The sequence below is a fragment of the Euleptes europaea genome, chromosome 6, assembly GCF_029931775.1.
Source record: "Euleptes europaea isolate rEulEur1 chromosome 6, rEulEur1.hap1, whole genome shotgun sequence".
NCBI lineage: Eukaryota > Metazoa > Chordata > Lepidosauria > Squamata > Sphaerodactylidae > Euleptes > Euleptes europaea.
This window is the reverse complement of record NC_079317.1, coordinates 57,511,237-57,525,169: the sequence shown is the minus strand read 5'-3', so window position 1 is coordinate 57,525,169 and position 13,933 is coordinate 57,511,237. Positions and strand designations below refer to the sequence as shown.

The window sequence follows — 13,933 nt, the reverse complement described above, 5'->3', positions numbered from 1 at the left end:
GTGCCATCAGTCTAGACAACGTGTTCATCTGACAGTGGTGCATTACGACTAGAAGGAAGCGTGGCTAGGAAGAAAGACAGGGTGCAGTAAAGTGTTGGTAAGACGGTATAATTGCAACATAAAGTAATAAATATCTTTCTAAACTGACAATGTGGTTGTCTAACTCTTAATACACCAGCTTGGTCGTGTAATGAAAAAAAACTACTGTGCAAAACCAGAATGCAGTAGTCAGTGGGAGGCCTGTCCATTTGAGTAGCTCAGCAGAGCTGTGTAATGCCCATTAGGATGCATATGCCTACACATCGATGTCCTAAATCCGTACTCGCTCTTCACTGTCAGATTCATCTGGAGAACTGGGTGATGGGAGTTCTTCAAAAACTGTGTGCGCACCTTCTCGTGTCTGACCGAAGCATGTAGCAACCACATCTACTGCAAGGTTAACTGTTGAGCTCACTTCCTCATGTGAAGCTCCAAGCAGCGGATTTACTTCTACGATGTCCATAACAGAAAGTAGGCCTGAGGAATTAGTAAACCAAGAAGAAGAAACAGAGAATTTAAAATCACCCAGCAAAGGATAGATTGTCAGTCTTAAGTAGTGTTGTATGTGTCTTGGGTAAAATCCAACTTTCTAGGCATCTAATGACTAACAAACTCAGGCAACTTTTCCTTGGTTATGTTACCAAGGACCCCCTTCCCAAAATGGTAGAGTCAGAGCAGACAGCATACTTTTTGCATAAATTTGTTTTGGCAGCCATTTTAGGAGCTAGTAACGCCATGCTTTGGAGAAGGCAAGGTCAAGGCTCTCCTCAGGCTACGTTAAAGAGTGGGCAAAACTTTGGGCAGGAGACTGATTCACTGATGGGACATCTGCATGCCTACCCATCGTCACAGGGGCTTGCAAAGCCAGGCACCCACCTAGATTTATCAATGAAATTTCATCAGCAAGAGCAAGTCTTCCTGAATGCGAAATCTGAGTGTCACCATGAGTCAGAAGCGACTTGACATCACTTAACGCACACACACAGCCAGGTGAGTGGGCTTGATTCCTTTACCTGACTTTGCCTGAATGTCTCGTATGAACCTGCCACAAGTGTGGGTGAAGCCTTGCCTGCCCTTTTGTCCCCTCTGCCCCCCTCTGTCAAAGTCAGGATATCCACAGGTTCTCATTCTGGACTCACCCTGAATTCCTGGACTTTACAATTATTACTTTGATTTTTTTTGTGGGCCCCTACAAATATTGCTGTTCTGCCAAGCAAAACTGTGCAGTCTCACCCCTCTGCTGTGTCTCAGGCTGCCCACTCCACTGTTCTGGAACCAGGAACCTTTTTTCTATTTCCTTTGGCACCTTTGGAATCTTTGTCTAATGATCCAGAGATTCAGGGTAGGGGACATCTAAAACAACATACTGTACCTAAGGGTGTACACCAATTCCCCCCCACCAAAAAAAGTATTTTTCAGATTCAGGTTTAATAGACCCTAAATATTTCTGGAAAATGTGAAAAAGCCAAATCCCCATACTGATATGGTTTTTGTTTTGGCTTTTTTGGAATATTTGAAATTTTTTGGGTCCATTAAACCCTATGGGAAATATTTGCTCTTGAGGGGGGGGGGCAGTTTTTTAAGGTAGAGCCACCAAATTTGCAGTGTAGCTGCAGGTGACTCTCCTTATAAGAATCCCCAAGTTTGGTGAAGATTGGGTCAGGGGTTCAATTTTATGGGCCCCCAAAGAAGGTGCCTCCATCCCCCATTGGAAACAATGGAGGAAAATTTGGGGGCCCATAAAATTGGACCCCCTGACCCAATCTTCACCAATCTCAGGGATTCTTGTGAGGAGAGTCACCTGTAGTTACCTTGAAAAAAAATAGCCCCTCAACCGGAGCCCCACAAAGTTTTCCCATTAGCTAACATAGGAACCATTCCCTTTAACTTTTAATGGGAATGGCTCCATGTTACCCTATGGCGAATCTTTCTGAGGTTCTGGGGGGTGGGGGCTGTTTTTCAAGGTAGAGGCACCAGATTTTCAGCAGATTCCTCTCCTTATGAGAACCACCAAGTTTGGTGAATATTGGGTCAGGGGGCCCAATGTTATGTGCCCCCAAATGGAGGAAAATTGGGAGCCAAACTTAACCAAACTCGGCAGCTCTCGCAAGGAGGCACCTGCAGCTACGTTGAAAATTTGGTGGCTTTACCTCATAAAACGCCCCTGCCCAGAGCACCACAAAGATAATGGACCTGAAAAATCCAGGGGAAAAAAATCACTTGTCTTGGCTTTGCCTTTTTGGCTCAGTTAAAATGGTGCCTCTTTTTTGGGTTTGGCATCGCTGTCTGAGGTACGTGTGTGTGTACATACACATACATACATATATATATGCATGGCTTGTTTTTACCTGTATTATGTACTTCCTCTGAAATGTACATGCCTTCACGATATGTTAAGCCACCCTTGACAGGAGTCCCTGTTGCTGGAGCCAATGCTGGGTCAAACGCATCAATATCGAAACTCAGATGGATTGGGCTTTGCCCTCTGCAGGAAGAGAATCAAACTTTATTTTGTAGGCCTGGCCTATGGCAAAAGGCAGCCTATTCTTCTTGGGAACAAAGGGCTGTACTTTAGGCTATTACAAGTAATTAACACGCTAATGTGACACAATGTAAAAATAAAATTTCTTGTCAGACCTGCCATGCCATTCATGTCTGGAATTCATTACCTGCCCAAAAGGTGCTCAAGTGTTCTTTCCATCACTTTCTGGATCCCGAAACGATCAATATCCCGCATTGAAAAATACTGGATGTCATAGTTCTTCAAAATATAGCTGTTTAAAGAAAACCATTGAATGATATAATTGCATATTGTTTACAATATAGCTTTACAAAGGTCTGTAGCCTGTGAATGCAGCAGTAACCCAAGCCAAGTGTTTGTGAAAGAAAGCATAATACAAGAGCTCTCCAAACCTGGCTATCTTGCACTTACTGTTCAGCAGGATCCACATCCCTTAGGCCAATATAGACAATATCTGACCGTGAAAGACAGGGCTTCAGCCAAGAAAATCCAGGAAGCTGTGGCACCTGTGAAGAAAGAACAGGATCCTGAAAGCTGTTTGAAAAAATGCTTTATAATTTACATGTAATATGAATAAAGGAAAATGAAATTCATGGTCATCTACCTACCTTCCTGTTCCCCCAAGAATAATATTTAGGCTCAGAACAAGGAGGCCTCAAAAGTGAAAACTGCTTGGTAACTGCAGATAACTGAATGAGCTGTGTACCTTGAGCACTTATTCAATACCTCCTTCAGAAAATCCACTTTGTAGAGATTATCTTCTATATGGACTGTAAGGGCTGTTGATCATACAAGCATTCTCTACAAAAGGTATCAGTTACTTTCTGTCAAGTGAATCCAGTTCAGAGAGCAGTACTGTTAACCAGTAACAGTAGCATCTGGTCTTGAGTTAGTTGGAAAGCATGTTAATTTTTGTATTAAAGAAGTGTGTGAGAAATAGTGATGGTCTCCCACATTAGGAAGCCATGACTGAGTGTGGCATTGAGGAATGGGTGCTGTTTCAAACATTATTGTGTTTGCTTTGCCTAAACCCTTAGCTTTACTTTTCAAAAAGGTTCGATGTTGCAGTGATGCTTAACACCATATTATTCTACTTTAACATGTTAATACAGGTTGCAGTACAGCTCTATGTGTATTTACTCGAGTAATACTGTCTCTGTTCAGTGGGCTTTACTCTCATGTAACTGTTCACAGAATCGCAGCCTTAGTTGATAAAGGTAAGGCACTATACTTTGTGTACTGCTTAGAAAATGTACCATATACTAAAAAGCAAGCTGCCATTCAAAATATCCACACATTGTGTAGCAGTCTTAGCAGTGCTTTGAGGGCAAGATACAGAGGGACTCAGGAAGTGAATGATGCTACTATTATATGAATGATCTTGGACCTGCAGAGGCAAGGATTGTTTATTAAACAGAAAACATGTTCATACATAAATCCTACTTCCGGTAAGGGAACTGCCTGCCAGAATGGTTTCAGATTAAGTCAAGCCACAACCAGTGAACATTTAGCTACCATCTGGTATTGATTAACAGCATTTAAGAGAGTTGCACCTTTCCTCTTTAGTTTCAGGTTACAATTCATATCAATCACTTTATAGTGCTGGAGCTGGTTAAGTTCCCTGTAGACGTCCATGGACTTCATATAGTTCCTCGTTATCTGTTGTAACTCATTTTGGGGAATCTCGAGGGGATGTGTCCGAGACGTAGTGTTGTTACAATTTTCAGCAAAGGAGTGTTCAAATTGCTCTGGTGTGACTTAAACGAATGCGGTTCTAAGTAATCATTGGAGCCAAGCCATCCTGCCCGTACCAGAAGGCCCTCTAATAAGTAAATTTTCCAGGAAAAGGCTGGTCTTATATGATATATCTGCTTTATGTGCTTAGGGAACAGTCAGAAGTGACTGAACAATGGAATAAAGAACCTGGATTGAATTAGAGCCTGCTTCACAGCTGACAAACACAATCCCTGCTTACCTTATCTTGAAGTTCTCTTAAGAGAAATGAGACTGGTTGTCCATGGAGGTTTCCAGACATGGTTGTTAGTGGAGTATTAATATCGGCATGTGCGTCAACCCAAATCACACCCAAGTGTGGGTACTGCCTTGCATGGCCACTAATGGAACCAAGCGCTAAACTGGAAAAATACAACAAATACAACAAATACAGGTTTTGTCAGCAGTGTGCCTGGCAAGCAACTTAATGTGGACCTTTACAAACTTACTGGGAGGCCAATCAAAGGATAATTAAATAGTCTGGCTCTTGAGGCCACGCTACAGCTATCACCAACGTCACATATTGTACCGAGGAATTTAGGGTGAATAAGGGTTATTTTTAATCACCCTAAGAATTCTGGATTTAGATATGAAGGAAATTTTGATAGGGGAGAGATAGATATAGGCTAAAGGGATCTCCTGAGCTCTGTTACTTTCTTGGGAATGCCCGTGACCACATTGTTTCACATCCAACTTTTCTAAATCCAATCCTGTTACAGATTTGTCATAGGACTCTTCCTAGATCTAAAAAGAAGCATCAGCCACAGACTATTGACAGAATAGCAGTGTTGCCTTAGTGACCAAGCAATGCTGATTCAACAGAACAATACAAACAGAACTAACATCAGTTAAATCCATACTATGGGCTCATTAATAAATGAAAGGCAAAGTTAATTCATTTGCCAGTCATGATTTTTTATGTTGGAAGATATAGTAAAGAGTGCTGAAATGCCTTATATGCAAAAAGTGTTGCAGCAGCCAAAATAAATTCACAGATCTTGGGATATTCCCACAGGAAAAAATTGAAAATTTTATTGTGAAGGACAGGATTAGGGGGGGGGAAATGTTTTATAGAAATTAGTATACTTGTTGCCTCTGAACCTCCAAGACTATTAAACTTCTTAAAATGTTGCTCTCTCTCTTAGCTGTACTCTTACATATATCCATTTTAGATCGCCTTAAAAATGGTACGGGACAAGGACTAATCGGGTTCAGGATTCAACATTAAATAATTAAGAGTGGCTGGCGGCCCATAAATTATTAAACATGTCGTTTTTTGAGCCCAATAAAAACTTTGTCTTTTGATCCCTCTGCCATGCAAGGCTATGCAAAGTTCCTCCAGTCTATGCCCAGTGATTTCAATAAACTTAGTCTGGAGTAACCCTGCATAGGATTTCATCTGGTAGTAAATATTAAAGCCAGAATTCTCAGTTGCCTTCTTCTAGGAATACACTCTTGCAGTCTGGAATCTCCCCACACTTGCCACACGCTGGATGACAACAAGCGATGCTATCTGGGCTCTTCCAAAGCACCATCTGCCCCACTGAGGCAAAGGAAAGTCAAGACTGGCTCTCTTCTTTGAGGAAGGAAGAACTAGGCACCAGGAAACACATCACTGGGCCTATGATACCCATGGGTACCACACTGAGGATCATTGTGCTAGAAGCTGAGGCACCATACTAAAGGAGATGCGTTAGGGCTTGGTGAGCCCAGCACCTTGAGGGGGCTCAATGCAGCAGCAGCAGAGGCCAGGGGATGTGTTGTAGCTGGAGAGCCACTGGGTGGCAACAACAACAGTCGATGCAAAACTGCACCAAGCAGAGAGGCTTGTGTGTGTGTGGGGGGGGGAGTTGGCTGCGTTGGTGGGCCGGTCACTGGGCTACCTGCTTATGGCGTGATGGAGGGAGCAGCAGAAAGACCTCCAGTAGAGTCGGTTGGCCCTGAACAGGAGTCCTTACGGCTTCCCAGAGAGGCAGGGCTGAGAGAGAGAAATCCCTGGCTGGCAGATAGGCCTAGATTCACTTGACTGCTAGTCCTATCAGGAAGGGGATTGGGGGAGCCTAGGAATGGCCCACCCCTCAGGGGACTTTTAAACAGAGAGCCAGGGAGGAGCAGAGGAGGAAGGGCAAGGCCTTGCCCATGGAGCGTGAGGACAGGCAGTGGCAGGAGAGAGGGAGTTGGGTGGAGAAGAACCCCTCCCACTTGCTGTACTGAGGCTTCCTCTGTAAGGGCTTTGCTGAGAAACAAGGAGCCCTGGAAGGCACAGCAGTCCCGGACTCCACCCCAGAGCCTCTGGAGTCGGACACTTTCATTTAAAAAAAGTGTACTAAAAAACCTTATCCTGAGTAAATCTGCCATAAACTTCTATTATATTCAGCAAAACCTTCCTTACAAGTGGAGGGGACCCAGTTTTGGATGTTCCTCCACAATAACAACTGCCTGCATGTAGAAAATTAGCACAACAGGAAGACAGGATGTAGCCTGGTGGGCTAATTTTCTACATGCAGGCAGTTTTGCTTCCCCATGAGGAAGTGCTTTGAACTGCAGCATCTACCTGCAGTCTGAAATGGTATTGTCAAGGAAGAACTCCATGTTTTGCTGTGTGTGCAAGTCAGCCTTCAGTCTCCCAAGTTCCTCTTACTTCTAAAAAAAAAAAGTAGTCCATTACATACATTGTGGAAATGTATGTTTTAGCCGAAAAACACTTGATTATATGTTTGACACTGGCACCTATGTGTAGTCGACAATACTGATTACTGTTTGGCATAAAATGTAACGACTAACACAGTTTTTCATGCTAGACATTTCTGGACAGTCAACATGAATGCTGAGTCCTGGCAACGTAGAGAGCACTTGAATTATAATGCTCTGTACACAAAAGATTTGTTTAAGCCTCTTTTACTCCAATGAACTTCCAGTCTGATTCTCTCCCAGCTCACCTGTGATCACCTCCAAGGGTTACGCAGCTATGCCCTGCAGCCACAGCCTCATGCACAGTGTCAGCCAGAACTCTGCTAGCTGACCCTACAGAGCGTGGGTATTTGATTATGTTGTTGTAGGCCTCATCGTTGGGCACTTGAGTGAAACCGAGGTCTCCAAAATCATATACTTGGCAACCTGAGAATAGAAAAATAAATTCAGTTTACATATAAGGATAAAGCCCTGTCTGGTAGTGGGATTCTCTAGTACTTAGTGTTCCAGTCAGTTAATTTGGTTATTCACAATTATACCTTTACATCCCGCTTGTGCATCCCACTGAACCAATCCAACATTTCCAGGCAGATCCCACCCAGTACCAGCAATCAAAAACGTGCAACTCCACTCTCAGTGATTCATCAGAGCCTTGAACCATGCTTTGGAGACCCTAAGTCTTTGTTGCTTATAGTAATATAATCCAAAAACTTGTTTGCAACTCCATGGCTGCCATTTTATGACTGCCTACCCATTTTAAGAACCAATAGTTTCTGAGACAAGCAAGAAAAGAAAGTCACCAGAGCATGTTCTTGGATTTTTTTCTAGACATAACAGGAGGGGGGATCAAAATGACTTACCCACTGTCCTAAACCCCTGTAATAGCTGAGTTCTCAATAAACAGAACCAATATTTTCAGTAAACTGTTTCGATCTCCTGTATGCAAGAGGGTGTGTGTGTGTCAATATATAGATACAAGTGGGAACCTGCAAGTACTTGCAGGAAACATCTCATTTCCCCCTTCTGCCACTATTTCCTCTTTCTTTTCCCTGAAAGTCTCCATTACCTCTCCCATTTTCCTTCTTCCCACCAAACAGCAAACTTACCTTTATCTGTCCCTCTGTTTTAAGCTCCCCCTGCATCTTCTACCTAGGAAAACGATGGCACCGTTGTGAGGTGCCAGCCAGTGGGCCAGGCCTCAAGGACTTGTGGGTGGGGGCCATATCACTTTCCCCTATATCCTCCTCCCCACATTATTTCCCCTCTCCCTCCTTCTGACAACCCCCATATCCTCTCCTCTTTCCCTGCCTCATTGTCTCCTTCTCAGCCATTCAACAACCTGTCTGTTATGTGCCTCCCATCTTCAGCTATATTTATTATTTGTTTGCTTAATTTATACCCAGTCTTTTTCCATGGTGGGGCCCAAAACAGTGTACATTATTCTCCTCTCCTCCTTTCCCATGAGGTAGGTTAGGCTGAAAGTATGTGACTGGTCCAAAATCACCTAGTAAGCTTCCACAGCAAGATGGGGATTCAAACCTGGTTCTCCCAGACCCTAGCCCGAAGCTCTAACTGCTACACCACACTGGCTTTCATGGGGTGGCTGCTGTTGAACAGCAGCCTAGTTGAGTTATGCAAGTCAGGTGGTATCAAGTCACCCAGAGATTGCTGCCAGGCCTAGGTTTACCAACCTCCATGTGGGACTTGGAGATTTCCCACAATTACAACTGAACTCCAGACGACAGAGATCAGTCCCCCTGGAGAAAATGGCTGCTTTGGAGGATGGACTCTGGCATTATACCCAGCTGAGGCCTCTTCTCTCCTCTCCCCAAACCCTGCTCTCCTCAGACTCAACCACAAAATCTCCAGGAATTTCCCAAGCTGAAGCTGGCAGCCCTAACCAGGCCTGGCCCCAATGAGTCTTCTCTCAAAGGCCAAAAAGAGGCCTGGAAAGGGCCCTGCCCCTCCCCCGTACCGTTTACTAACAGAACCAAGCCTGGAATCTCTGGTTGCCTAGCAACAGTCACTGAGGGAAGCTGCTGCTTAAAGCTACAGGTGCTCTGTTTATCACTTTCGGGTTTTTTTTAAAGCCCCCAATGTTCCCCCCAGCCCAGATTTCACTTTCCAAATCTGGGGCCCTTTACAGGTTTGTAGAAAGATTTGTTTTGCCTGTTCACAGCTCCAGTCACAGGATTTAAGTATCTAAAGATTTGGCCGACTACACTATTACAATATAAGATTTCTATCCTACTTTCCAATGGGAACCCAAAGCAACTTGCAACATTTTTTTCCCTTCTGCATTTTATCATCCCAAAATAAATAAATAAAACAAACAGCACTGTTAAGGGGTTAATTAAGCTAGAGAGTGACTTAAGGTCACTCGGTGAGTTTCCACAGCAGAGTGGGGATTCAAACCTGAGTTTTCTAGAGCCTTGTCTGACACTCTAACCACTATACCACACTGGCTCTCAGTATAAGACAGCCAATCTAATGTAATCTTTATGTAAGTGCAAGAAGAAGAACACAGATTAAACTTGATGTAGGTGTGTCTCTTAAATCAATTACATTTTCTGGCTCTGTTCTCTTGCATTTACGTCAAAAGAATGTTGCAATAAAATCCAGGTCATCAGACATGGTCAGGTCTCTAAAATCAGACGACTTTTTAAACAGTAACGTTGCATCATGGTCTGATGTAACAGTGGTGTGTTCTGTCAGAATATGTACATTACTATTACAGTCACAGTGCTTATGTTTAAAATCACTCTGACATCAGGGCTACCTTTCTGATATTGAAGCTGGACTGGAGGTTCTGGCTGCTGAAATGGAAAGTATGTTTATAAAGCTAGATTTTGATATCCATTTGTAGCCAATCTAGAATTACATTTCAGTTTCCTTTATCCCTTTTCCAGAGTTGCCCACTTTCCTCTTTGAAATTCCCAAGAAGCAGAAAGCCAGGGAAACACTCTGTTCCCAACAGCCAAATTTGCCACTGTCATCAGAAATCAGAGCCTGCCGTTCATTAGCCACCCTATAATTCTTTAGGTGAATCAACTTATTGATTGCACCAAATGAGGAAATACTTGATTTATCATGTGATTTTGAACCACTACCACAAACTTCAGGTTATTCTTAAACTGTCCTAAACAATATTAATGTAGTTTACTTCAGTATCTTCATTTGTCTGGTAAGTTTGATTTAAGTAAAACTGGGTGTGCCTGGATGCTGTCTATAGATGACAAGTCAACTTTAGTACTTAGTTTAACAATACAAAAATTCCTAACCATATTACAGTTCATAGTCAGAAAAAGTTTGCTGCAATACTCCACTACTACAGTTACCACTTCAGAATTTGTAGCCACACATTGTTTGCACCAACTTAATACAGCTCAAAAGAGAAATCAGTGACTCATAGGATAGAATCCATCCTCTTTCTCAGCAATAGTTGAATCATCATTTGGTTTCTCATTTTTAAAAAGTCCAAAATTCTAACGGAAGAATGTGTTTCCTCATTTAAAAAGGTGAAGTTTAGTGTATTTCAGAGAAGGCTAATACTTTTTTTAAAAAGTTCTCTACTTTCAAGTCAGAGCTATCAACTGATGCTCTAGTCCAAGGTGCTACTCCTTTCTAGTCTAGCTGGTCTATTCCAAAACAGATCATGAATCCAGGGGAGGATTCTTCTCTAACCAGAATCAAAAATCTGTGATAAAATAAAACACATTCTGCACAATAAGTCTGCAACCTATATATATGTGGAACATCTGAAACCTCGTATTTCTTTCAGTACCAACTAGAGAATACTAAGCTTACATTTCCTATTTCCAGATTCATCACACCATACAATGGCTAGGCAAATATCCTGCATGTTGAAATGCTAGAGGATTTTGAGGGCCAGTGTGGTATAGTGGTTAAGAGTGGTAGACTCTAATCTAGAGAACCAGGCTTGATTCCTCACCCCTCCACATGAAGCCTGACCTTGTGCCAGTCAGTTCTCTCAGCCCACACAGAGGAAGGCAACAGCAAATCACCTCTGAACGTTTCTTGCCTTGAAAACCCTATGGGGTTGCCATAAGTTGGCTGCGATTTGATGGCACTTGGCACACATGGAGAGAGAGAATTCCGCAGTGCTTAAGACTGGAGTAGTTACATAGAGTTACTGACCAATTCCAGCAGCAATAAACCAGGCCACCACCAGGATGGCACCAATCAATGTCCTGCCCCATCTGACCATTGATTTTCTGAATTAAGATACTTTTAAATGCTTTTCCATTTGTGATATGACTATTTTCATTTCAATCGGTTCTTGTAGGTTATCTGGGCTGTGTGACCGTGGTCTTGGTATTTTCTTTCCTGACGTCAGGAAAGAAAATACCAAGACCACGCTCACACTGCCCGGATAACCTACAAGAACCGATGAACTCTGACCGTGAAAGCCTTCGACAATATTTTCATTTAAAGATTGGGAATTTCCCTGTATAAAGAGTACATTTGTGATTTTTCAAAGGTGGCTGGTCCTTTCCTCCCCCCCCCCCCCAGAAAAACATGCTGTCACGGGCACCATGTTGAGAATCCATGGCATAAAAGCAGGGCCAAATGCTGAATTATGTATAAGGAATCATGTCGGTTAAAATGACAACACTGCTGAAGGCATCATATCTCTGCGGTGGCCAGATACTTTCAGTAGGAAAGGAAGAATCATGGACTCTGCTTTGAACTGCTTGGTGGGATACAAAACATACCAACAAATATAATTCCATTGCAGTGAAAAAGCCACAGAAAACTTTCTTCATGCAAGACTTTCCCACACTGCCCATCGTTACTCTAGTGGAAAATTCCAGAGAAGCGATGGGTGTGCCACTCAGAGGGCAGGAGCGGTCGCTTTCTTATTCAGATGTGCCTTGTGTGTGTGTGTGTAAAGTGCCGTCAAGTCGCAGCCGACTTATGGCGACCCCTTTTGGGGTTTTCATGGCAAGAGACTCACAGAGGTGGTTTGCCAGTGCCTTCCTCTGCACAGCAACCCTGGTATTCCTTGGTGGTCTCCCATCCAAATACTAACCAGGGCTGACCCTGCTTAGCTTCTGAGATTGGACGAAATCAGGCTAGCCTGGGCCATCCCGGTCAGGGCAGATGTGCCTTAGGGAGGTCTTTTCCAAAGCTGGCTGGCATCTCACAGGAAGGGCTGGTGAGGAGACATGGGGAGAGGGGAGAGAGGCACCCGGAAGTGCCCTTGCGGAAGGGAGCGACTTCCCACAGCGAGGCCACCCGTTTCCCGGGACCACACGTGGCTCTGACTTACTCACCCATGCCGGAGAGCTTTTCCACCAGCCCCGCGCTCCTGATGGCAGCAGGACCCTGATCGACCCCGCTTCTTTTCTGGGAGGAAAGGAGGCGCGGTTAGAGGTGTAATAGCAGGCTTTAGGAGTTAGATTTTCAAACAACACTGTCAGGCTTCAACTGTAATCTTTTTGGCTTCTACTGTCTGTTTCTAACTTCTAAATATATTTCTCCAGAGGCCCTCTGATTTTGGAGTTCAGTAATGCTTTCTTATTTATTTATTTTTATTGTTAGAGGCCTGCTGGTTTTCTAAAAGCCTGCTACTTCAGAGGGGACGGCGGGCTTGCGGGAAAGGGGAGGCCTGGAGAGGCAGCGTGGAAATGCCCCCTTGTGGCCCCAGGCCCCGGATGAGCGGGGAAGGGCAAGGGGGGGGTCGCCCCTTGGCTCTCCCGCCCGCCGCCTCCGCCGCGCCCCGGTCGCTCACCTGCCCCCTGGAGAAAGGAGCGCCGATGACGGCCACCGAGTGCGCCGGCCTCCTCTGGAGTTGCGCGGACGAGCCGGCTGGCTTCCCGAAGAGCCGGGCGACGCTGGTGCGGAGGGCCATGACGCCTGAGGGGAAGCTGCAGAGGCGCCGGTTGGACTCGCGCTCTTCGCCGGCCCTCCGCGCGCTTTTATAGGCCTCGAGCCGGCCGGGCCCGCCACGCCCCCTGCCGGCGGAGGGCGCAGCGCCGCCACGGCCCCTGCCCCACACTGGCCAATCGCCGCGCGGATTCCCGGGGGCGTGCCTCTGAAACCTTCCCCCCCCATTACCCCGCCCCGGGTTTTGCACGCGCCAAGGCGCAATCGTGACTGCGGCTTCCTTCCTATTCCACCCTCCAAAACCAATTTCCCGCACGCCTCGCCCCCACCCCGCCCTTGCAGTAATCACTTCGATTTGAACTTTTTAAAATATATATATATATATATATATGCAAATACAAAACATTTGCTTTGGCCGTTTGTGCGCGGGAGGTTTTGCCTTGGATTTGCCGATCTCCAGATGCACCTTTTCCCCATCCGAATTCTCAGAACTCTGCAGGGGGGCTGGTGGTTGAGTTTTGAGTATTAGGAAGGGAGAGAGCGGAAAATCCAAGGCAAAACCTCCCGTGCAAAAAATGGCCTTTGTTTTCCGCCTCCTCATTTTGGAAATGTGCTCCCCAGCTTCACGGACACGGCCAGGCACGTTTTAAACGGCATCTTATCACAAACTGATTCCAAGTCCTATGCACACCCGCTTGGTTGGGTGTGGACAACAGATGCAGGTAGCCATACTGGACCATATCAATATCCAAAATCAAAAGCGGTGTAATGCTATTATCGAAGTGACTTCTGGCTCATGAAAACGTGAGCTACAATAAACCTCGGAAGCCTTTAATGTGCTACTAGACTCTTGTTTAATTTTTCTGCGACTCACACACTCTGGCAGTATGCAAGCTTTCGAGTTCTCCAGGATTTTTCATCAGGCTGGATTTTTAAAAGTGTGTGTGGGGGAGATCTCTCATGGGTTATGTTGTTATATTGGCAGGTCTTAATAAAAAGTATATCACGTTTGTTTGTGGTTAGGTGCAGGTCCCCTTGCTTAGCGTGACTTGCTTAGGA

The 13,933-nt window shown here is 44.7% G+C and overlaps 1 protein-coding gene across 1 annotated transcript; it reads right to left on the bottom strand.

Annotated features, from left to right (window-relative positions):
• Positions 1-296: 296 nt before the first annotated feature.
• ARG2 (arginase 2) lies at positions 297-12,899 on the bottom strand. The gene is made up of 8 exons (XM_056851906.1): positions 12,780-12,899; positions 12,322-12,394; positions 7,273-7,450; positions 4,536-4,695; positions 2,972-3,066; positions 2,709-2,813; positions 2,388-2,524; positions 297-516 (listed from the first exon to the last, which is right to left on the bottom strand). The coding sequence occupies exons 1-8, from the start codon at positions 12,897-12,899 to the stop codon at positions 311-313; spliced, it is 1,074 nt and encodes a 357-aa protein (XP_056707884.1). The 3' UTR covers positions 297-310.
• Between the last annotated feature and the right edge of the window lie 1,034 nt (positions 12,900-13,933).

Excerpts from the sequence above, each read along its gene's own strand:
- ARG2 (XM_056851906.1), bottom strand. The coding sequence starts at position 12,899 with ATGGCCCTCCGCACCAGCGTCGCCCGGCTCTTCGGGAAGCCAGCCGGC. Across the intron at positions 12,395-12,779 it reads CTCCTTTCTCCAGGGGGCAG|AAAAGAAGCGGGGTCGATCA; the intron begins GTGAGCGACCGG and ends CTTTCCTCCCAG. Across the intron at positions 2,525-2,708 it reads CTTGAGCACCTTTTGGGCAG|AGGGCAAAGCCCAATCCATC; the intron begins GTAATGAATTCC and ends CTCTTCCTGCAG.